We start from the raw sequence: 22,837 nt of genomic DNA, 5'->3' as shown, positions 1-22,837 counted from the left end.
TATTGTATTGTCTACACAGGCAGACAGTCAGTACTCTCTGGAACTCCCTCTGTAAGCCTCTCTCCCTCTCCACTTTCAAAAACCTTCTCAAAACCCATCTCTTCAGCCGAGCTTTCTATTATCCCCCAATGTTTCCCTTGCTGAAACAGTGTCCGCCACCTAGCTCCTATTTGAGAAGCACCTTGGAATGTTTCTTTGCATTAAGGATGTTATATACATGTAAATTATAGCTGTTATTAAAGGTGTCAGAAAAATGAAACTTCCAAAAGCCCAATGCAACTGTCTTGAAATAGGCAAAGCTCGTCACTTGTAACTCAGACGTAAGTTGTCACTCTTCTTTGTACTCAAAGGACAATTCTACAGTAGAACATTGATTATCCAACATGGTAGAGGAAACCCGAAGCAGACAACAGAAGCTGATGGATAGCCAATGTTCCGCTGGAATGTGGACTCTGGTAGTCATCTGTTGAGAGCAGTGAGACAGAACAGCAGTGTAATCAGCTATTTAGGGAAGAATGGAAGAACCTCTTTTATATGACTCTTCTTACATTATGTTTCTTTTCAAATATTTTGCCAGCTCAAGAATAGCTCGATAAATTAGTTATTGGAATTCAGCTGTATGTAGGCGATTGGAAGGCATCAAATTCATTAGCCTGTTGATTGCCTCGGCAAAATGATAGAATGATAATCAGACTTTGAGCTGTTTAAACATAGATAACACATCACAGTCCATAGCACATAAGCTAGAGAAGAAATTCTGAGCATGTACTGTGTGGTGGCAAAACAGCTAGAATCATAATGTTACAGCACAGAAACAGGCCTTTAGCTCACCAAGTCTGCACCAGTGTTTTTCTCCATATGACCCATTTAATCTAATCCCACTCTCTTGTTCATTCTCCATACCCTTTAATGTTCCAGTTTTTCAATTAACTATCTATTTCCCTTTTAAAAGAATGTATGGACCCTGCTCCAACAATGGTTTGTGGTAGAAATGTTCACATCCTAACCACTGTTTGTGTAAAGAATTATTTTCTAACCTCCTCTTTAATTCTTTTGTAATTATCTTAAATTTGTGCCCCTTTGTCACCATCTGACTAACCAGTAGACATAATCTATCACTATCTTACGATAGCCCTTCATTTTCTTGATGACTATCAGGTTGCACTTTAATCTTCTCAACTCTCATGAAAAATGCCCTAACATCTCAAGTCTCACTTCATAACTGTAACCCTTCATCTCTGGCAACATCCCAGTGAATCTGTGCTGCACATTTTCCTTTGCTTTCATATCCTTCCTATAAAAGGGTGCTCAAATCTGTAAACAATACTCCAATTGCAATCTAACCAAGGTCTTGTAAAAGTTTAACGTTATCTCCTTCCTTTTGTATTGTATTCCTCTAAGTACAAAACCAAGTATTCCCTTTTCTTTTTTATGGTCATATCTGCTTGTGCTGCTTTTTTAAATTATCCATGTATCTGCACACTCAGGTCCCACTGCTCCTCTACTTCATTTAAAATCTAACCACTTAAGATGTATTTCCTTTCCTTATTCTTATTTTCAAACATATAACATCACATTATTCTACATTGAACTGCACCAGCTATCTTTTTGCCCATCCTACGAGCCTATCTATGTCCTCCTGCTGTCTTTCACAATCTTCATCACAATTTGCATTACCCTCCATTTTGATGTCATCTTCAAATTTTGATATTGTTCCCTCAATATCTAAGTCCAGATCATATGTATACATAGCAAATCAGAGTGGTCCCTAACACAGATCTATGTGGAACACCACTAACCACATCTTTCCAATCGGAGAAACTTTCTTTTATCCTTGTTTTTTGCTTTCTGCACTCCTACATTTCTCTATCCATGTAGACACATTTCTCTTAATTCCTCATGCCATTATCTTACCATAAGTTTCTCATATTGTTGCTTATGAAATGCTTTTTAAAAATCTATATAAACCACCCCAATGCATTTCTTCTAACTATCCTTCTCTGTTATTTCTTCAAAGAATTCTACAAGGTTCACCAACCATGACCTGACCTTAGAATCCTATGCTGACTGGCTCTAATTAACTCTTTTTTCTCCAAGTGCTTAGTCATTTCACCCCATGTTGTGGACTCTAGCTAGCATGGAGGGTTCTCCTGATCGGCCACTGTAACTTTGGCAGAAATCCAGGATAGAGGTGTAAATGGGGTTTCTCAACTCCGCTGAAGTTATGGCGGTCAATTGAGAGAACCCCCAAGGAAGTTCCTAGCGTGACTGAAGTAAGCCTAAATGACATATAATTTATTGACTTAGCCCTGCTTTCTTACTCAAAATGGGAAGTCACATTTGACATCTTCCAATACCCTGGAACAATTTCTGTTTCGACAGAATTCTGGAAAAGTATAATCAGAGCCTTTGCTGTTTCTTCTTTAGCTTCCCTCAGGATCTTTTAATTTAAATCAGAAAATCCAAGTGATATGTCTATCTTAAGTTTGAGTAACTTCTTTAGTAGCATTTCTCTTTGATTGATGATTGCTATTAACAGTTCTACATCCAACTCTGACTGGTGCCATTTTCAAAGGGGCCTACTGCCAGGCACCCAAAGTGCCTGCCTGTTTCAGGCAGTAGGCCTCTTTTATTAAGAAAATCAGAGTCCTAGGACCTGATTGCCATTTTAGGTTGGCACTGGTTAGAGCGTGCGCCATATACCCTCCAACCAGTTCGACGGGAGATGAAGCTGAAGAGGCATAGCAAAGGTGAGCTTGGAATTATTTTTGTGGGCCCCAGAGGTGCAGGAAATGTTCCTCCATGCCCCACAAGAATATCCTGGTCTACTGCCACCCTGGGACCCTTCCCCTCCGCAATCATGAGTTGCTCCCCACCACAGTTACCTTGCTGCCGGCCAGTACAGCCCAATATTGGTAGGCCTTAATCCAGTGTGCTGTATCAAGGCATCCCTTTCAAAATGGCTCCGGCCACATTGTCCAGCTTAAGGGGTCAGTAAGATTACCAACCTCATTTTGAGGCCATTACTGCCCCATTAATGCCGGGAGTAACAAATGAAAATTGTCCCCTAGATAATAGATGGATCTACACCAGTCTTCTATCGGCATATAAATAGTAAACAGTTATTAAGAGGAGGGGTGGGGCCGATTAGGGACCAAAATGGAGCTCTACGGCTGGAGGCAGACGTCATGGCTGAGGTACTAAATGAGTACTTTGCATCTGTCTTTACCAAGGAAGAAGATGCTTTCAAAGTCATGGTGAAAGAGGAGGTAGTGGAGATACTGGGTGGGATAAAAATTGATAAAGAGGAGGTACTAGAAAGGCTGGGTGTACTTAAAGTAGATAAGTCACCAGGACTGGATGGGATGCATCCTAGGATGCTGAGGGAGGTAAGGTTGGAAAATGTGGAGGTACTGGCCATAATCTTCCAATCCTCCTTAGCTATGGGGGTGGTGCCAGAGGGCTGGAGAATTGCAAATGTTACACCCTTGTTCAAAAAGAGGGTGTAAGGATAAACCCAGCAACTACAGGCCAGTCAGTTTAACCTTGGTAGTGGGGAAGCTTTTAGAAATGATAATCTGGGACAAAATTAACAGTCACTTGGACAAGTGTGGATTAATTAAGGAAAGCCAGCATGGATTTGTTAAAGGCAAATCGTGTTTAACTAACTTGATTGAGTTTTTTTAATGAGGTAATAGAGAGGGTTAATGAGGGCAATGCGGTTGATGTGGTGTACATGGACTTCCAAAAGGCGTTTGATAAAGTGTCATATAATAGGCTTGCCAGCAAAGTTGAAGCCCATGGAATAAATGGGCCAGTGGCAGCATGGATATGAAATTGGCTCAGTGACAGGAAACAGAGTGTAGTGGTGAACGGTTGTTTTTCGGGCTGGAGGAAGGTATACAGTGGTGTTCCCCAGGGGTCGGTACTAGGACCACTGCTTTTCTTGATATATATTAATGACTTGGACTTGGGTGTACAGGGCACAATTTAAAAATTTGCAGATGACACAAAACTTGGAAGTATAGTGATAGACTTCAAGAGGACATAGGCTGATGAAATGGGTGGACACGTGGCAGATGAAATTTAACACAGAAAATTGCAAAGTGATACATTTTGTTAGGAAGAACGAGGAGAGGCAATATAAACTAAAGGGTACAATTCTAAAGGGGGTGCAGAAACAGAGAGACCTGGGTGTATATGTGCACAAATCGTTGCAGGTGGCAGGGCAGGTTGCGAAAGTGGTTAAAAAGGCATTCGGGATCCTGGGCTTTATAAATAGAGGCATCGAGTACTAAAGCAAGGAAGTTATGATGAAACTTTATAAAACACTGGTTTGGCCTCAATTGGAGTATTGTGTCCAATTCTGGGCACTGCACTTTAGGAAGGATGTGAAGGCCTTAGAGAGGGTGCAGAAAAGATTTACAAGAATGGTTCCAGGGATGAGGGACTTCAGTTATATGGATAGACTGGAGAAGCTGGGGTTGTTCTCCTTGGAGCAGAGAAGGTTGAGAGGAGATTTGATAGAGGTGTTCAAAATCATGAGGGCTCTAGACAGATAGATAGAGAGAAACTGTTCCCATTGGCGGAAGGGTCAAGAACCAGAGGACGCAGATTTAAGGTGATTGGCAGAAGAAACAAAGGCAACATGAGGAAAAACCTTTTTACTCAGCGAGTGGTTAGGATCTGGAATGCACAGCCTGAACGGGTGGTGGAGGCAGATTCAGTCATGGCTTTCAAAAGGGAATTGGATAAGTACCAGGAGGAAACATTTTTGCAGGGCTACGGGGAAAGGGCAGGGGAGTGGGACTAGCTGAAGTGCTCTTGCAGAGAGCCGGCACAGGCTCGATGGGCCAAATGGCCTCTTTCTGTGCTGTAACCGTTCTATGATTCTATACAGATACTAATATAAAAAACAGTTTAGAAAGAGGATTAGTTGTCTGAGTAATTTGTATGCAAAAGGTAGATTCTTGTTTACTTTATGAAAGGAATTATATAGAAGGAAAAATAATACATAGACAGCTTGTCATTTCCAATAACCACTATGTTAATTGTTGTGGCAAGGAGACATTTTACAGATACTTTAAAATGATGTTCTGAGAAAGGTGACATTTGCTTTGATTACTTTATTTACTTAGAGAAGTTGCCATGGAAATGGATCCTGACTCTTCAATAGCACCTATACCAGCTTTATGTTTTAAATGTCAATAGCTGATCAATATTGAATAATTCAATCCATTTTCAGTTAGATTTTTCTGTAAATTTATTGACTGCCTGCCCGCAGTGCTTTACTCCACAGTTGTGTTCATACTAATATGTTGAACTTGTGCAAGCAAACACATATAAAAGATACCAATTTATGCATCCTTTCCCTGATTGCCAATAACTAAACATGGAGCGGTAACCTACAAAACAGATTGTACAGATGCACACCGCAACAATTTACAAAATTGCCCTTATTTTAATATTGTCTTTCATCTCTGTGCTGAATAGGTTCCTGCAATTATCTCTAATAACAGCTCTTTTTCTCTCCTTTGTGTATCTGTTTTGTTCTTAGGTTTGGATAGATGCAGCCACACAGATATGTTTCTCGCTTGGAGTGGGTTTTGGTGTACTAATAGCATTTGCAAGCTATAACAAATTTAATAACAATTGCTACAGGTAGGCTATGTTGCTAGCTTTGGTTTCTTTGTGCAATGCTCCTAATACCTTTTGGAGTATTCAAAAGCTTGCCTATAGATTGGCTGTCTATTAGGTAACACCATCTGGGTCATTCTCTACCAGTTATCTTATCAAGAGCCAAAACTGAACCCTTCTCTGCTAATTTGGGCACTTTTTGTGACTTGAAAAACGTGGCCCAATTTTACCCCCACAGACGTTGAAATAACCTCCTGACTGGGAGGAGGAATGCTTATTTTGTTGCTTCTGCACAGTTAGGTAATTGATCCCTGGTCTCGATCAGGAAATTATGGCAATCTCCGTGTTTCAGGCCCAGCTGTTAGCTGATACATTGTTTTCTTTGCTGTGGAGTTTTTCTGCAGCCATTTGGAGATGACTGTAATGTCACTTGAGAAACGATACATTATATGTTATTACCATTAATCAAATGGTACATTACATTTAGGATATATTCAAGGTATGGGATCACATGACAGGCCTTGTAATATATTATTTATAACAGTAATTTACAGGAAAATTCACTATCTTGTAGATAATACATTTATATTTTGAATATACAATATTGTATTCTGCTACTATGTGTTTTATCATTAGGTGCTTTGTGGAGGTAAATTATTTTGGCATGTCTACTTACCCGGGTTATCAAATTGTTATGTTGAGTATTTTGTGCTCCTTGGGTCAACTGAAAATTCATGTAAACTTTCCTTGCAGTGATCCAATCGGGTCAAACTTCAATGATAGGCTGAAAAGTTGATCTTTAGATCAGATTTCAGCCAAGCAAGGACAGATTTGGAATAATATGGGTCTCAGATCAAAAATAGGAGGATGTTAGAGGCAGGTAACTTTATCAGATAAAAACAAAGGGGTAGAATTTCCGCAGAGTTCTCCTGATCCCCCACCCCGTAACTTTGGCAGAAGATCGGTGGAAACCATTGCCGAAACAAACAAATGGCCATTTCTCCAGGGTTTCTACCAATCTCCCACTAAATGTATGGTGGAAAATCAGGAGAACCTAGGAAATTCTAAATGAAAATAGATAAGAAATAATATAAAATCAAAGCTAAAATGGAGAAACAGAAGAAAGAATGCCCATGGGAGGAAAGGAGAAAGCAGATGGTTTCATCATTTAAAATTTTTATTAATCATTAATCATGGCAAGGTGAAGAGGCATTTCTTTCATCTGCATCTGTTCTATTTTCGAATTCCTTCTCTCTGTCTTTTTCTTTCCTCTTCTGCTTGTTTTGGTGTTTTTACAATGTGTATGTCTGTTTTTTCTATAATATTAGGTGCTAAGTGGTGAATTGTGAGTCATGGGTAATGGGCTTAAAGCACTTGGAATGCTCTTGTAGTTTGTCGATCCATTGTAGCGAAAAGTATCACACCTGTTAGCGTACAATTAATGATATGCCATCTAGCTGTGTCTACCCATGGCCGTCCCACCTAACTCCTTTGTCTTGTGCCCATCATGGCTGTATAACATGTATGGACTACAAGGGTCACCCGTACCACATTGCCATTTCTGTGTTCTCCTTTCCTGTGTTCTGTAGCATGGAAATATGAGCAACTACACTCATTGTAGAATCTGTACCAGCTTGTTGTATTCATGCTGTGTACCTCGTGGTTATGTTTTTTTAGGCAGTCTAGCTCCTACTTGTCATCATCACTGTGTATTCACTCTGTACAATGGTCTGTCTGTCTCTTGCCCTCTGCCTGTGCCCCACTGTATGTTTGCCATCCTATAGCACTATCACTGTGTGCTGTGCCTGTTTCCCAATGAACAGTGTGTCCTTGTGTTCACACCTCTGCTCTCTCCCCCTCTCCTCCTATTTGCTCTAAGTCCCATCTCTGCCTTTTTGATGGGTCCTTAGCGTTCTCCTCTTATCTGTTCAGGTTGTCCATCCATCTGCAGTACCTGAAACTTTGAAAAATAGTCTCTTTTCCAGCATAGAGCTGGGAAACAGATATTGGCCTAGAAATTGAGTTGGCGCCGCGCCAGGGCTTTAGCGCCGGAAATTTAGCGCCGGCGCTAAGTCCCCCTGCGCGCGCCAAAAATTCAGTAGCGCCGCGCCCAGACGGCTGCCGGCGCTACTGGCGGGCGTGAGCGCCTCCCAATGGGCGCTGACTGCCACATTGCGGCGCTAATCCGGCGCTGCGGGACCCAATGTGGTGCGGCAAGCTGGGGAAGTGCAGGCCTCCTCCTTCAGTTAAGGAGGAGCTGCCTGCACCCGCCCGCTGTCCGTTCAAATATTGAAAAAAATGAGCCCGGCACCTCGGACAAGTGCCGGGCTTGCAGGCCAGACGCATCTGTTCCGCGGGGGGGGGCGTGGAGGAGTCCGGGGAGGGAGGTGCGGGCAGGCGGCCGGCGGGAAAGCGGCCGGCCGCCGCGCGACCTTAATGCGCCGGCGCTAACTCGGGGAAGACTCGGTTGAAAAAATCTTAGTTGTGGCTGCCACTGGCGAGGCGGCCGCAACTCAATTTCGGCGCTGGGGCCCGTCACCACGGCAACCGGGACGCTGCGCACACCGATGACGTCATCGGTGCCGGCGCAGCGCAACTGGTCTACCGCCGATTCTGGGGCCCCAGGGAATTTCTAAACTGGCCATAACTCCAGCGCTAGGCTCTCTAGCGCCTCAAATGCGGCGCTAAGGCTACTCAATTTCTAGGCCATTTAGTTTAAAACACTTAAAGTGCAATTCCAACAGGATAAGCACTTTAAAAGAGAAAAGTGCCAGTTGCTGTTAGGACACTGGCAGAAGAGGACAAAGGTGTGTTTTGGAGAAGTTGGTTGGATGGGGGGAGGAGGTGGGTGGAAGTCGGGTGAATGACGCCTGAAGTTGTGCCAACATGTTTTAGAGCAGTGGAGAGTGGAGGTCGGCTGGAGTCCAGAAGCCCAATGGCTGAGGTCACAAATTGTGCCATTGAGAAGAGAGAGCAGTTTACGCAGATGGGTAGCCCAAGGTTAAGCACCTTCTACCCAAGGAAGCGGTGACAGAAGTCTTGGGGATTGGAGGCCTGTAGGCTAGGCAGCCAAAAATCTTTGCTGGAGGACTGGAATGTGGCATCAGCAGGATACGAAGGGAGCAAGTTAGGCAGATGGCCTGAGGCTGAGTGCCTGAGGGAGGGAAGGGGTAGTGAGGAGGGAGATCAGAATGGGAAGGGATAGAGAAGAAGGGGAGGGGCTGAGAGGGGGGAAAGGGGTTAGAGGAAGAAGGGGAAGCAGAGAGAGGAGAGGAGGTGAATGTATACAAAATGTATCTGAGTAATTGGGCTAAAGTGCTACAGGGTCATTATTCAGCTGTTGTTCAGAAAATGTAGGTGAGAGTGGAGGTCATAAATTATTTTAGAAGGCAGGTTGAACAGCTGGGCCAGGGACAAAGTAAAAAGCACTTTATTCACCTTTACCAAGATATCTGTAGTGCTCCAGCAATTGCATTGGTGCAGCGTCACGCACTATCAGATATTAGGAATTGCTGTGAAAGTTAAAATAAGCAGATTAATGGCGGCAACAACAACAACAACAACTTGTATTTATATAGCACCTTTAACATAGTAAAACGTCCCAAGGTGCTTCACAGGAGTATTATAAGACAAAAAAAATTTGACACCGAGCCACATAAGGATAAATTAGGGCAGGTAACCAAAACCTTGATCAAAGAGGTAGGTTTTAAGGAGCATCTTAAAGGAGGAAAGAGAGGTAGAGAGCTGGAGAGGTTTAGGCAGGGAATTCCAGAGCTTAGGACCTAGGCAACTGAAGGCACGGCCACCAATGGTTGAGTAATTATAATCAGGGATGCTCAAGAGGGCAGAATTAGAGGAGCGCAGATATCTCGGGAGGTTGTGGGGCTGAAGGAGATTACAGAGATAGGAAGGGGCGAGGCCGTGGAGGGATTTGAAAACAAGGATGAGAATTTTGAAATCGATTCGCTGCTTATCTGGGAACCAATGTAGGTTAGCGAGCACAGGGGAGATGGGCGAGCGGGACTTGGTGCGAGTTAGGACACGGCAGCCGAGTTTTGGATGACCTCAAGTTTACATAGGGTGGAATGTGGGAGGCCAGCCAGGAGTGCGCTGGAATAGTCAAGTCTAGAGGTAACAAAGGCATGGATGAGGGTTTCAGCAGCAGATGAGCTGAGGCAAGGGCGGGGACGGGCGATGTTACGGAGGTGGAAATAGGCGGTCATTGTTATGCTGCGGATGTGTGGTTGAAAGCTTATTTCAGGGTCAAATATGACACCAAGGTTGCGAACAGTGTGATTCAACCTCAGACAGATGTTAGGGAGAGGGATGGAGTCAGTGGCTGGGGAACGGAGTTTGTGGCGGGGACTGAAAACAATGGCTTCAATCTTCCCGATATTTAATTGGAGAAAATTTCTGCTCATCCAGAACTGGATGGCGGACAAGCAGTCTGACAATTTAGACACCGTGGATGGGTCGAGAGAAGAGATAGCGAGGTAGAGCTGGGTGTCGTCAGCGTACATGTGGAAACTGACGCTGTGTTTTTGGATGATGTCGCCAAGGGGCAACATGTAGATGAGAAATAGGAAGGGGCCAAGGATAGATCCTTGGGGGATACCGGAAGTAAGGATGCATGAGAGGGAAGAGAAGCTGTTGCAGATGATTCTCTGGCTACGATTAGATAGATAAGAATAGAACCAGGTGAGTGCAGTCCGACCCAGCTGGATGACGGTGGAGAGGCGTGGGAGAAGGATGGAATGGTCAACCGCGTCAAAGGCTGCAGACAAGTCAAGAAAGACGAGGAGGGATAGTTTACCTTTGTCACAGTCACAAAGGATGTCATTTGTGACTTTGATGAGAGCCATTTTGGTATTGTGGCAAGAGTGGAAACCTGATTGGAGGAGTTCAAACATGGAATTGCGGGAAAGATGGGCACGGATTTGGCAGGTGACAACACGTTCAAGGACTTTGGAGAGGAAAGGGAGGTTGGAGATGGAGCGGTAGTTTGCAAGGACGGAGGGATCAAGGGTTTTTTTTGAGGAGAGGGGTGATGATGGCTGATTTGAGGGAGAGGGGGGCAGTACCTGAGGAGAGAGAACCGTTAACAATATCAGCTAACATGGGAGCCAGAAAAGGAAGATGGGTGGTCAGCAGTTTGCTGGGAATAGGCTCGAGGGATCAGGAGGTGGGTCTCATGGACAAGATGATTGTCTGAATGGCAATAGATTGGGAGAAGGGGAAGTGCAACGAGACCTGGGTGTCCTTGTGCACCAGTCGCTGAAGGTAAGCATGCAGGTGCAGCAGGCGGTTAAGAAGGCAAATTGTATGTTGGCCTTCATAGCGAGAGGGTTCGAGTACAGGAACAAGGATGTCTTGCTGCAGTTGTACAGGGCCTTGGTGAGACCGCACCTTGAGTATTGTGTGCAGTTTTGGTCGCCTTATCTGAGGAAGGATGTAGCGAAGATTCACCAGGCTGATACCGGGGATGGCAGGAATGACGTATGAGGAGAGATTGGGTTGATTGGGCTTATACTCGCTGGAGTTTAGAAGAATGAGAGGGGATCTCATTGAAACTTATAAAATTCTAACAGGACGGGACAGACTAGATGCAGGAAGGATGTTCCCGATGGCCGGGGAGTCCAGAACCAGGGGTCACAGTCTAGGGATAAGGGGTAGGCCATTTAGGACAGAGATGAGGAGGAATTTCTTCACCCAGAGAGCGGTGAACCTGTGGAATTCTCTACCACAGAAGGCAGTAGAGGCCAATTCATTAAATATATTCAAGAAGGAGTTGGATATATTTTTTAAGGCTAAAGGGATCAAGGGATATGGAGAGAAGGCAGGGACAGGGTACTGAATTTGGATGATCAGCCATGATCTCATTAAATGACAGAACAGGCTCGAGGGGCCGAATGGCCTACTCCTGCTCCTATCTTCTATGTTTCTATGAGCGCAGAGAGGTCATGAGGGGCGATCGGAGAGAAACTGGAGAAAGACATGAGTTCAGGGCTAGGGCAGGGGGAAACCTTAGAGGAAGTTTGGTCCAGTGGGCTAGGGGAAGGAAGGGAAGTGGCAGAGGCAGCTGAACGGATGGCCTCAATCTTAGAGACAAAGAAGTCCATGAGCTCCTCACACTTGTTATTGAGTCTGATTAATGAGTCATGTAACATCATGGGGAGCCACACTTACATAAATGAGTCACTCACAGCACCACCTACAGTGGTAATACCATTAGATTGTTGCAACCGCATACCATTTTTAATATATAATAGCTAGATTTAGGCATGTTTAAAGTATTCATATTAATAGTGTCAAATATCAAGATAATAAAGCTACTCTTGATCTTTCAGTATTGTTACAATAATATTATGTTGTTATATTCCAGAGAGATTGGTACCTGTAAAATATGATGCACAGCCAGTGGACCCAAGTTATGCTGTTGACAGCATATTGCATTTAGCTTAGTGACAAAGAAGCTTTGTGCATTCATGGAAGCACAAATACACAAACCTTCATTCACCAGCCAGTTCAATTTTTAATGTCTAGGAAAGATTACTCTGTATCCCAGGTCCCACTGTCCTGTTTGGAAGTGAGACCCACACCAAAAAAATGAATAATTGGCTCCAAGGTGCGCAGTTGTAACAATCAACTCTGTGATGTCACAGGCAGTGTAGTTAAAAATGATTTTGGTGAATTTTTGTACGAATTAAGGTGAACTGGGAAAACATTCCATTTTCCAGTGCTGAAAGTGATGTTAGCACTGGAAAATGGAGCACATTCCCATTTCAGGAACCCAATGTCAACATCAAGTACTCTCCGGTCAGCTCAGGTGTAAACTACGACAAGATGCAAAGTAAAGTTCCTTCTAATTTGCTGTAAGAAGAAGGGAAGAAACACTCTGGACCCTATGTGTAACAACATCATAAATGTGACCATCAAGATGTCCCCTGGTTGGTTTATGTAATGAAATCATAAACTTGTTTTTACATTTAACTAGAAAAACTGACCAGAAGAAATCTTCATGAACACATTTGCAATATTGTTACACATTGCAGCCAAAATACTTCTTTCCAGAATATGCCTTAACCTCAACCTCAGAAGAACACCCCTTATGTGTTTATTTACAAAACAACGGTAACTACATTTTAGAAGTAATTCATTGGTTGTGAAGCATTTTGGGACATCCTGAGTACATGAAAGGGGCTATGTAAATGCAAGTTGCTGTTCTTCCTCTTCTGTACATCAACTTTTCTACCCCTCATCAGCCATCTTTCTGGCCTCTCTGAATAAAGTTGCTATCAGGTGCAGGCGAGGCCTCAGACCTCTGTGCCTAATACTAGGAGGCGACGCCTGATGTGTATCAGTGCAGTGGCAGAGACCATTTCATTACTGGCTCAAATGTGTCAGTAACAAAATTGTATACATTAATATAGTTCTGTTACTTGATTTTGGATCAGGATTTTTAATTTGCAGTGGTTGCGAAGGGAGGGGAGGCCACGCCACCTAGTCTGGGCACTGCTGTTTTGAGTTGCTATTTTTATGGCACCTGGTGTGGGTTTGGTGTACCCCCATCTTCTTGTATCAGTCTATCTGTCGCTTTGTGGAGTGTGTTGTGGAATTAGTGAAGGAGTCTTGCCTAGGGATCCAAACTGCTTGTTACTTTTCCAGCCTTAGACGGAAGCCATGTATTGTTTGCTGTAACTGACATGTCTCACATAGATACTTACTTTGTATGTTTGTGAGTTTTTAAACATATCAGGGGGTTGTGTCTTCTCACCACGAGTAGCAAAATCTGTGCTACACATCATAGATGGCCCTCAATTTCTCCCTTCCCCCCAAGATTCAAATTGTGTTTGACTCTCCCTTTTGTTTTCAGGGACGCCATCATTACGAGTTCCGTCAACTCCGTGACAAGCTTCTTCTCTGGTTTTGTTGTCTTCTCTTTCTTGGGCTACATGTCAAAGCGGCATGGAGTGGCACTGGAGGATGTGGCAACTGGAGGTAAGGTCATAGAGCTGATTTTGCCTTCACTTATCATAGTGTACACCAAATAGCTGTGTGCAAAAAAAACAACTTGGATCAGTGCTTCACCATTTTCTTTGCAAGTGAAAAATCCTATCTACTTATAAAATGAGTGAGAATGAGATCACAGTTTATAGGTGATTAAGTCACAAAAACAAATTCACCAATGTTTGTTTTAAGGAGCTCTACAATGATTACACACCATTTTCTCATTGCAAAATTAATTTTTTGTGAAGTTAGAAAATCTTGATTTCTTTTTGTTTTTTTACAATTTGCTCTCATGAAGGTGCTGAATTATACTGGGCTATAGCAGCAACACCCATGTGTGAGTCTAGACAGTGACTGTCAGTGCACTCTTCCACAGTGGAGGGTGAAACTGAACTCAGGGTCGAATAGGGTGCCGAGGTTAAATAGTTATTGGTCCATTAGACCAGCCAGGATTGAATTTGTTTCCCTCCATTAGATTCTTAGGCCTAGAAATTCAGTTGTTTGCACCAGCCGCTAGCGCCTTAGGAGGAGAAGAAGTGGGGAGCTAAGTGGCTAGCGCCCGGGCGCGGCGCGATCTGCGCCTCTCGCGAAATTCAGTTAAGATTTAGCGGCGGCGCAAAACCTTTGCGCGCGCTCAGCTGCGCGCGCAGATCCTGATGTCATTTCGTGGTGCAACGCCCTTTGTGCGCCCCGAACCGGAAATTCAGTGGCGCCGGCCTATTGTGCGCCTGGCGCCCCCCGCGACTGGTAGAGGGGAACGGTTCCCAGTTGCTGCGAGGCGCGGGGGGCGCTAATTAAAGGGGACTCCTCCTGCAGTATAAATGGCAGCCATTTTGCTCCACTCCTTCTTTGTGCGAGACGGATATTTGGAGAGAGACAAAGGTAGAGAGCTTTCTGGTTTGGCTCAACACTCGCACAGGTACTTGTGGCTTCAGGCCAGAGCTTTGCACTTGTCTTTAACTTCAGTGTCATAGCATTGATTGGAAACATATAATGGGGGCTGCAATGGGTGGAAACGTTGGGCTTCTCCATTGCATTCAAAGGGCTCAGAGACGCCGTGAGAGAGTGCCAGACGGAGAAGGGCCAACAGGCGTCAGCAAAGGAGGCCTTACCCACCCAGGGTGTACCGCCAGCAGTTCTCATATCTGAACATGTCTGAGGAGCAGTGTGTTCGGAGGCTGCGATTCAAAAGGGCGGTGGTCATTGAGATCTGCCACCTGCTTCGCGGAGATCTGCAGCCACAGCTGAGGAGCACGACGTCTCTGTCGGTGGCAGTGAAGGTGACGGTGGCTCTCAACTTCTATGCCACCGGCTCCTTCCAATCCGCTACTGGGGACATTTCCAACATCTCCCAGTTCGCGGTACATTGCTGCATCCATCAGGTGACCAATGCCCTTTTCAGAAGGAGACGTCAGTTCATCTCCTTCCCCATGACCGTGGACAAGCAGCAAGAGTGTGCAATTGGCTTTGCAGTATTAGCGGGCTTCCCCATGGTGCAGGGCGCCATTGACTGCACGCATGTGGCTTTGCGTGCACCTCTAGAGAATGCTGAGGATTACCACAACTGGAAGGGCTACCATTCGCTCAATGTGCAGTTGGTGTGTGACCACAGGCAGCTCATTCTAGCTGTCAATGCCCGCTTTCCAGGCAGCAGCCACGATGCCTTCATCCTGCGCCAGACTTCTGTGGCAGACATGTTCGAGGCCCAGCCTCACCCACGAGGATGGCTTCTCGGGGACAAAGGCTATCCTTTCTGCACCTGGCTGATGACCCCGCTCCGTGCGCCCAGCACCCCTGCTGAAGAGGGATACAATGACAGCCATCAAGCAACCAGGAACATCATTGAGCAAACAATTGGCGTGCTGAAGCAACGGATCCGCTTTTTGGATCGTTCCGGGGGAGCTCTACAGTACTCGCCTGAGCGAGTCTCCCATTTCGTTGTCGTGTGCTGCATGCTGCACAACCTGGCTATCTGCAGGACTCAGCCACTGCCAGCAGACATTGGAGGACCACCAGAGGAGGAGGAGGAGGACCAGCACGGGAGGGAGGCAGAAAGTGCAAGGGCCGCCTGTCGGCGGCTTATTGCAACTCGGTTCTAGGCCCCCTCTCAGGGAATGGCTTGTGCCAATGGCAGAAGATTAATGTAACCGCTCCTCAAGCCCTCAGCCGAGCAGGGCAACCAGGACTTCCAAAAGAAAACATGGACAGTGCGATTTAAGAACATTTTTTACTGTGATACCTCTGTGCCCTTCCCACATGACAAACTAATGGAGAGAAACCCCCCCAAAAACACAAATACACCAGTCTCGGCCTTTGCATATAAAAGAAATACACCAGTCTCGGCCTTTATATATAAAACAGATATACCAGTCTCGGCCTTTAAATATAAAACAAATATACCAGTCTTGGCCTTTAAATATAAAAGAAATATACCAGTCTCGGCCTTTAAATATAAAAGAAATATACCAGTCTCGGCCTTTATAAATAAAACAAAACATTTGGCCACACCTTCTACTTTTTCCCCTGCGAGGGTGATCCATCTCGCTTCCGTGACTGGCCCCTACCCGCCCTGCAGCTCCTCCTCAATGGGACACCAGTGGCTGCAGCAAGGCTGGGGGAAGGCTGCTGAGGGTCAGATGATGAGACGGCAGGTGCCCTTGGGGGTCGGCCTGGACCAGCTCTGGGCCTGGAGGGGCCGACTGCTGACTGCTCCAACTCTGCTTGGGCGGCATCAGTCTGTCCAATGGCTGGTGGCAGCTGCAATGGAGGAGTGACAGTGTTGGCTGCAGGAATGCTGCCAACCTGACAGATCACAGGCACTCCCTGGTCGACTGATACATTGGCACTCGCACGGGCCAGCACTGCAGCATGCGCAGCAATCTGCTGAAGCACAGACTGCTGGGCTGCTGCGGTGCGGCGAGTGCCCCGGCAATGCCTGGCCGATCCAGCGAGGGTGGCAGCAGTTAGTGCCCGTGTGGCCCTGGTCTGTGTCTGCATGACACCAGCCAGTGAATGCATGGCATGACTGAGCACTTGGCTGGAAGCCACCTGTGATGCAGCGAAATCCTGCTGACTCCTAGCCTGTGCTGCTGCGAAGTCCTGCAGACTCCTGGCCTGTGCTGCACTGAATTGTTGCAGACTCCTGGCCTGTGCTGCCCTGAATTCCTGCACACTCCTTGCCAGTGACTCTATGGAGTCAGGCATCCTTGCCACTGCAGCCATGAGCTCAGTGTGCCTGCGCTCAGCCTGGGCGCCCATTTCCGCTAGGAGCCGCACCTCCTCTGCGCTCACCGTAGCAGGACTGGAGGCCGCACTCCCCCTCCGGGGAGAAGGCCGCCGAGCTTCCCTACCCCTCCCGCGTTGCTGCAGCCCGCTGGGCCCCGGAGCTTCACTCTCCTCCGACCCTTCCCCCCTGCTCCCCTCCAGGGAAGACGTGTCACCATCATGGCCATGGGCTGCCTCGGCTGAGGGTGTCCCTGATGGGCCGGCTTCCTCTTCCTCCTCCTCTATGTCTGACTCGGACACAGTGCCAGCTTGAGGGGCCGCCTCCTCACCTGGCGAGTCACCATCTGAAAGCAGGGAGGCACAAGAGTTGCTTTAGAGTGAGGACAGGGCGGCAGCGAGGGAGGCATGAGTGCTGCTGTGCACTGCATTGGTTCGATAGTGGCAAAGGATGCTGGTGTGAGGCGCAAGTGGAAAGAGAGAGGTCAAAAAGGTGATGACCTTACCATTGGTGCCCAGAACAGGGTCACCATCTCCAGTGGCAACGGGGCCACTCAGCCGGCCTGCCATGATCCGCTCTACTCGCTGCTCAAGGTCGCTCAGCTGTTTCAGGTCAGGACGGCCTCCCCCGGTCTGTCGCTGCTATCTTCTGTTATGCGCCAGCTTGCCCTGCAAGAGAAAGGACGGCCTCTAAGTACAGTGCCAAGCCCTGATCTTGACCGCACTGCCTCCCATGGTTGAATAGCCCTGACAGTGTCAAGCCCTGATCTCACCTGCACTGCCTCCCATGGTCAAATAGCCCTGACAGTGTCAAGCCCTGATCTCGCCTGCACTGCCTCCCATGGTCAAATAGCCCTGACAGTGTCTAAAGTCCTGAATGTGCAAGTGCTTTTCATGACAGTCCCATAGCTTCTGGATGAGGGCTGGCCATTAGGGCTTTCAGGCCCCTTTGGCCATAAAGTGAGGTGCACATGCAGGGATGAGGAGGATACTGGAAAGGGTACTCACCCTGACAACCCGAGTGAGGTCGTTGAATTTTTTCCAGCATTGGGTTGGTGTCCTGCCAACCATGCTGTTGGACGTGACCCTGTTTGCCACCTCCCTCCATGCTTTCCGATATTCGGTGGGCAGCGGCCTCCTGCCACCCTCAGGGAAGAGGATATGGCGCCTGCGGTCCACTGTGCCAACCAGCAGCCTCAGGTCACCCTCGCCGAAGCGCTGCGCCCTCTCCCTGGCCTTCTCCATTCTCCTGGGCGTGGAGCAGTTCCAGAAGCAGTGTTCAGGCCTTGCCTTAGGGCTGCACTGTGCAGGGCGTGGCAGCCAAACAATTCCACCCTCCCCCTTTAAGTGCTGACCGGCGCCTGACTGTCTGCCCTCAATGAGCAACTCGCCCCACCTGCGCTGCGCCCGCCTTCGGTGTTTGCGCCCCGGATCGCCGGCTTAGCGCCTAATGATAGTCGTGCATCGCCTGCTTTAGCGCAGCAGCAACCTCTTGGGACAATGCAACTGAATATCGGCGAAGGTGGCGCTAAGTTGCGCCGGGTGCAAAAGTTAGCGAACGCCATGCTGTAGCACCCCAAATGTGGCTATACTGAATTTCTAGGCCTTAGTATATATTTTATTAATTGCTTTGTTGTTGAGGCTCCAGTACTATCACTGACGAGCCTCCAAACACTTGCTATGACACTGAGAACCTATATACAAAATTGCTGCACCCATGAGAAGTTGGCCAAAATATGACTTTGCAGGTGTATGTGACAATTGCAGCATGCAGAAAATACTAACACATATGGTAAACTGCCATCCTTCCTCTCATTCCCATCTGAAGGGAATTCAGAATCCAGAATGGTTAGAATCAAGCTGGTTTGGGTCTCATCATATATAGTCTAATTCATTCTTAAACCTGATGTCCATCTCCTTCCACTTGAACTTTACGGGGTAGATTTCCCGAACCTGTCGGGAAGAAGGCGGGACTTCCCCTTTCGGGTTTTTGACCCGCCTACTTCGACGTCCGGCCAATCTGCGCGATTTTCCCTTGATTGACCTTGCGGGCTCAGCAGGCCAATTAAGGGCCACCCGGCAACAGGTGATGTCACAGACTGAAATTTCATCTGTCAAGAGTTTTTGACAGATGAAATACCAGTGTTTCACAGCTGTTTGAAGCTGTCAAACACTGACAGCCTGAGTTCTGACATGAGTCATTCTGCATAGACTCAGTTAGAACTCTTACCGGCACTCAAAGCTGAAGGCTGTCACTTTTCACAGATCGCAGCCATTCAGCTTTCAGTTCCGGCTGAGTGATGCGCTCCTGACGGCTACAGGAAGAAAGGCTGTGAAGGTAAGTACAGGTAAGTAAAAGTTCTTTACACACTTTAGACACACCAAACACACTTACCTTTGCACTGATGCACCCATCACTCACCTGAGCGCCAACATCACGACCCCTCCAACTCCTTCAACCCAACGGCCAGGTTAGCCTGCTCTAACCTGGCGTGGTTTGGAGCTGTCGGGAAACCCTCACGAAACCCCTCAAAATAGGGATTAGGCTAAAAACTGCCTGTTAACAGGCAGTTAATTGGCACTAATCCCTTCCCACCTGGTTTCGGCGGGTCCCAGTGCGGGGCGGGTACCCGCCGCCCCTGAAACTTATGTGGGGCGGGGTTTTGGGCGGGATGCTGTCGGGACCACCAAATTCAGGATTCCCCCCCCCCCCCCACCACATGCCTGAAACCCCGCCTGGCAGCTCCACGAAAATCTAGCCCGTATGTCTTCACAAAGCAGCACCGGAAACAATCATGGAGAAGTCTAGTGCCTGCACTATTCAGTGTGGTGGGAGAAGATGTGGTGGCCAATCGGAAAATATGAGCAAGACTATTCTGAAGTTTGATGAGTGCAAAATAACTTTCATCTTGACAGTAAAAGGACCCCTTCTTTCTAAAAATGTTTTTTTCCTAATTTGTTGGTGTTGGGGAATAGAATACTTTCCTATTTCACCCATTCAGTGTTAGTATCATACACTCCCAGGTCGTAAAAAGCAGAGTAAAGTTTCCTCTACCTCGATAGAACAAAAAGGGAGATTCCGTCTGCACTATGTGTGTCAAAATTGTAAACCTGTTAATAAAGAGTAATTATATTACATAGTGTGCAGAGACAAAAGGGAGATTTTCCTGGGTCTGCACTGAGGTGCACTGGATCACCTGGGCACAGTGAATATTGGAAAATCAGGCAGCTCAGTTCGCACACTTGTAAAGGAACTGTCTGATTTTCCTACCATTTAAATGAATTAAGGAAAATCAGGCAGTTCCTTTACAGGCGTGCAGTGTGAGCCACTTTCAATATTTGCTACACCAAGGCAATCTAGCATGCCAGGGCACAGACCCAGGTTAATCTCCCCTAACATCTTCCCCAAATATATTTAACACTAACCTCAGAAGGCCAACTCTGATTGAACCAATGTGGCATTATCCAATTTCCTATAGTAACCATTTCACTCAGAGAGGCCACCAAGATGGTTACTATGAGAAATTGAAAAATGCCGCATTGGTGCAGTAGAGGGGGGGGGGAGGGGGGCAGGTGGATGGTCTTCTAAGGTTAGTAAATTAGTGCCAAAGTAAAAGCAGCTCTGTACTGTGGGCTCATGCTCAATAGGATCTTGCTTAAAACTGCTGAAAGTTATTTTACATTGGTTTACAGCCATCTGTCAGGGAAAGTTTTCATCCCACCTTCCTAGATTAGATTCCAAGTCAAGTCGCTCTGGTGGAAGATCAGCATGCTACCTCATGCACCAGCTAGTACCACTGCAAAATAGCTTTAAAACCTACAAGTGTAAATATACAAATACCTCTAATGGGACAACTATTTTTTTTATGTTTGCAGAAGCCGGATTGGTCTTCATCATTTACCCAGAAGCTATTGCCACTCTTCCTGGTTCATCAGTTTGGTCGGTCATCTTTTTCATCATGCTTCTGACACTGGGACTTGACAGCGCAGTAAGTGCATTCAATGTTATATGTTGGAGGTCAATGAAACAAATCAATCGTATTTTTATTAATAAATACGGTGAAAGCACGCTTAACAGTGATACTAGGGATAGGTTCTCAAAGTTTGCAGCCCGCTATGACCTGCAGAGCATGTCAGAAATACATGAGCAACAGGAACTAAATTCAAGTCCGGTGTCCCAGTCGTAAAATAATCATACATGTTGTCTGCTATGCATATGAATCTCACAGGTAATCTTTAATAAGGGAAAAAGATTTAGCCCAGAATTTCATCAGAGCTGCTCCCACTCCGCTGTCGTAACTTCACCGGATGTGTGGCAAAAATTCTGTCTGGTACCATTTCCCTCATACTTTTATTCAAGACATTTTAGGGATAATTTTCTGAGACCACACTCCCAGCAGGGAGTCGCAACTGCTTAGAGCTCATGTCAGAATTTCAAGCACGCACTGATCATGATATTCCGACCATTTGGAAAAACATGGGCAGTGTATGTCCAAAATATGCAATGTCGGTGGGCAAGGCTTCTTGCCAGGGACACAGACTCATAAAAAAAACATTTTTTTTCTTATCTGAGGCATTGGCCCGGATTTTGCGTTAAGAATAACAGTGAGTGGACAGCAACTTCCAGCATTTGCACATGCGCACTTAAACACGGAAATCAGGACACTGCTGTCCGAGTTGCCCTGCTCCTCCACAAGCTTCGCTACACTGGTACCTCACCAAGAGACTCGACATTCAAAAACATGCAACGGTGTGAAGTTAAGAGTACTTACTCACTATGGGGAGAAAGTGGGCTGTGTAGTGTTTGTTTTTTAGGTGCTACTCAGCTTCTTAATGGTGGAATATGGGCACTGAGATACATGTGCACAATTCCAATGGGAAGTGCGCCGGACACCAGCTTGGTAAAGCGGTTTGCACGACCACCGGCAGCATGCAGAGCAGGCAGATTATGAAGTCAATCAATGTGCAACGCTGATTTGATGCCACGCTGCTATTTTCGAATGCCCTGTCTTAACCTCGCACAGCTGAACACAATGATAAATGGTATGATTAAACCCCCCACCAGCGCTATTTAAAGGGGTCATCAGCTATTTACAGGTTAATTGCTGGATTACTTCTTTTGGCTACTGGTGCAATTGCACGCATATTTGGAGCTTTTCTACACTTGTCTAAAGTTTGAATAGTCTACAGGGTGTGGTCTGGCTGATGCTAAAGTACTTTTCTTGTTCATTTAAAAGCTTGTGCTGAAACAAGTTGCCTCCAGACATGGGTGGCCTGCTAGGCCTTCCTCTTGGAATTGAACATGACTGGAAAAATGAAGAGAGGCCACGCAGAGCAGAACAACCTGCTAGAAGAGGGAGGAGGGGGAGAAGGGCTCTTAGCAGGAGACCATATCTGCCCAGGGTCTTTAGGGAGCAATTCTCTTACCTCAACTTCAGCAAGGACTAAAGCTTGAGATGTCTTTGCTTCACTAAAGAGGTTGTGACTGAAATCTGCCAACTGCTGCCGCCACAACTGCAACCTCAGAGCAGGGCAAGGACCGCATTGCCTGTGGCTGTCAAGGTGACCGTGGCTGTTAACTTTTATGCATCTGGCTCCTTCCAGGCTGCTGCTGGAGATATAAGCAACATATCACAGTTAGCGTACACTGCTGCATAAGGGAGGTGAGGCCACTGAGGCTCTCTCTACATAGAGAGACAGCTTCATCTCATTCCCCCTTGCCAGAGACAAGCAGGCAGAGTGAGTACAAAGTTTTGCACGGATTGCAGACTTCTCCATGGTGCTGGGTGCCCTTGACTGTATGCCTCAGCTGAACTCAGCCATTTTCATGAACCAAAAGGAATTCCACTCCCTCAATGTGCAGCTGGTGTGCGACCACAGATAGCACATTATGCAGGTGAATTCCCATTCTCCTAGCAATAGTCACGATTCCTTCATTCTGCGGTAGTCCTCTGTGCCACCTGTATTTGAC

General features: G+C 46.4%; 1 protein-coding gene across 1 annotated transcript in view; it reads left to right on the top strand.

Annotated features, from left to right (window-relative positions):
- The window catches only part of LOC147117608 (sodium-dependent dopamine transporter-like), a 237,638-nt gene that overhangs the window by 37,258 nt on the left and 177,543 nt on the right, over window positions 1–22,837 (top strand). Inside the window, exons 7-9 of the mRNA XM_085989385.1 lie at window positions 5,558–5,661; window positions 13,511–13,635; window positions 20,743–20,855. Of these exons, the coding sequence (XP_085845511.1) occupies window positions 5,558–5,661; window positions 13,511–13,635; window positions 20,743–20,855 (342 nt within the window). The remainder of the gene's footprint in view (window positions 1–5,557; window positions 5,662–13,510; window positions 13,636–20,742; window positions 20,856–22,837) is intronic.

This window comes from Somniosus microcephalus, chromosome 5, assembly GCF_052327205.1.
Source record: "Somniosus microcephalus isolate GS21.2 chromosome 5, FLI_Smic_1.0, whole genome shotgun sequence".
NCBI lineage: Eukaryota > Metazoa > Chordata > Chondrichthyes > Squaliformes > Somniosidae > Somniosus > Somniosus microcephalus.
Note: the sequence above shows the minus strand (reverse complement) of the source record. Positions and strands in the feature narration are given on the sequence as shown.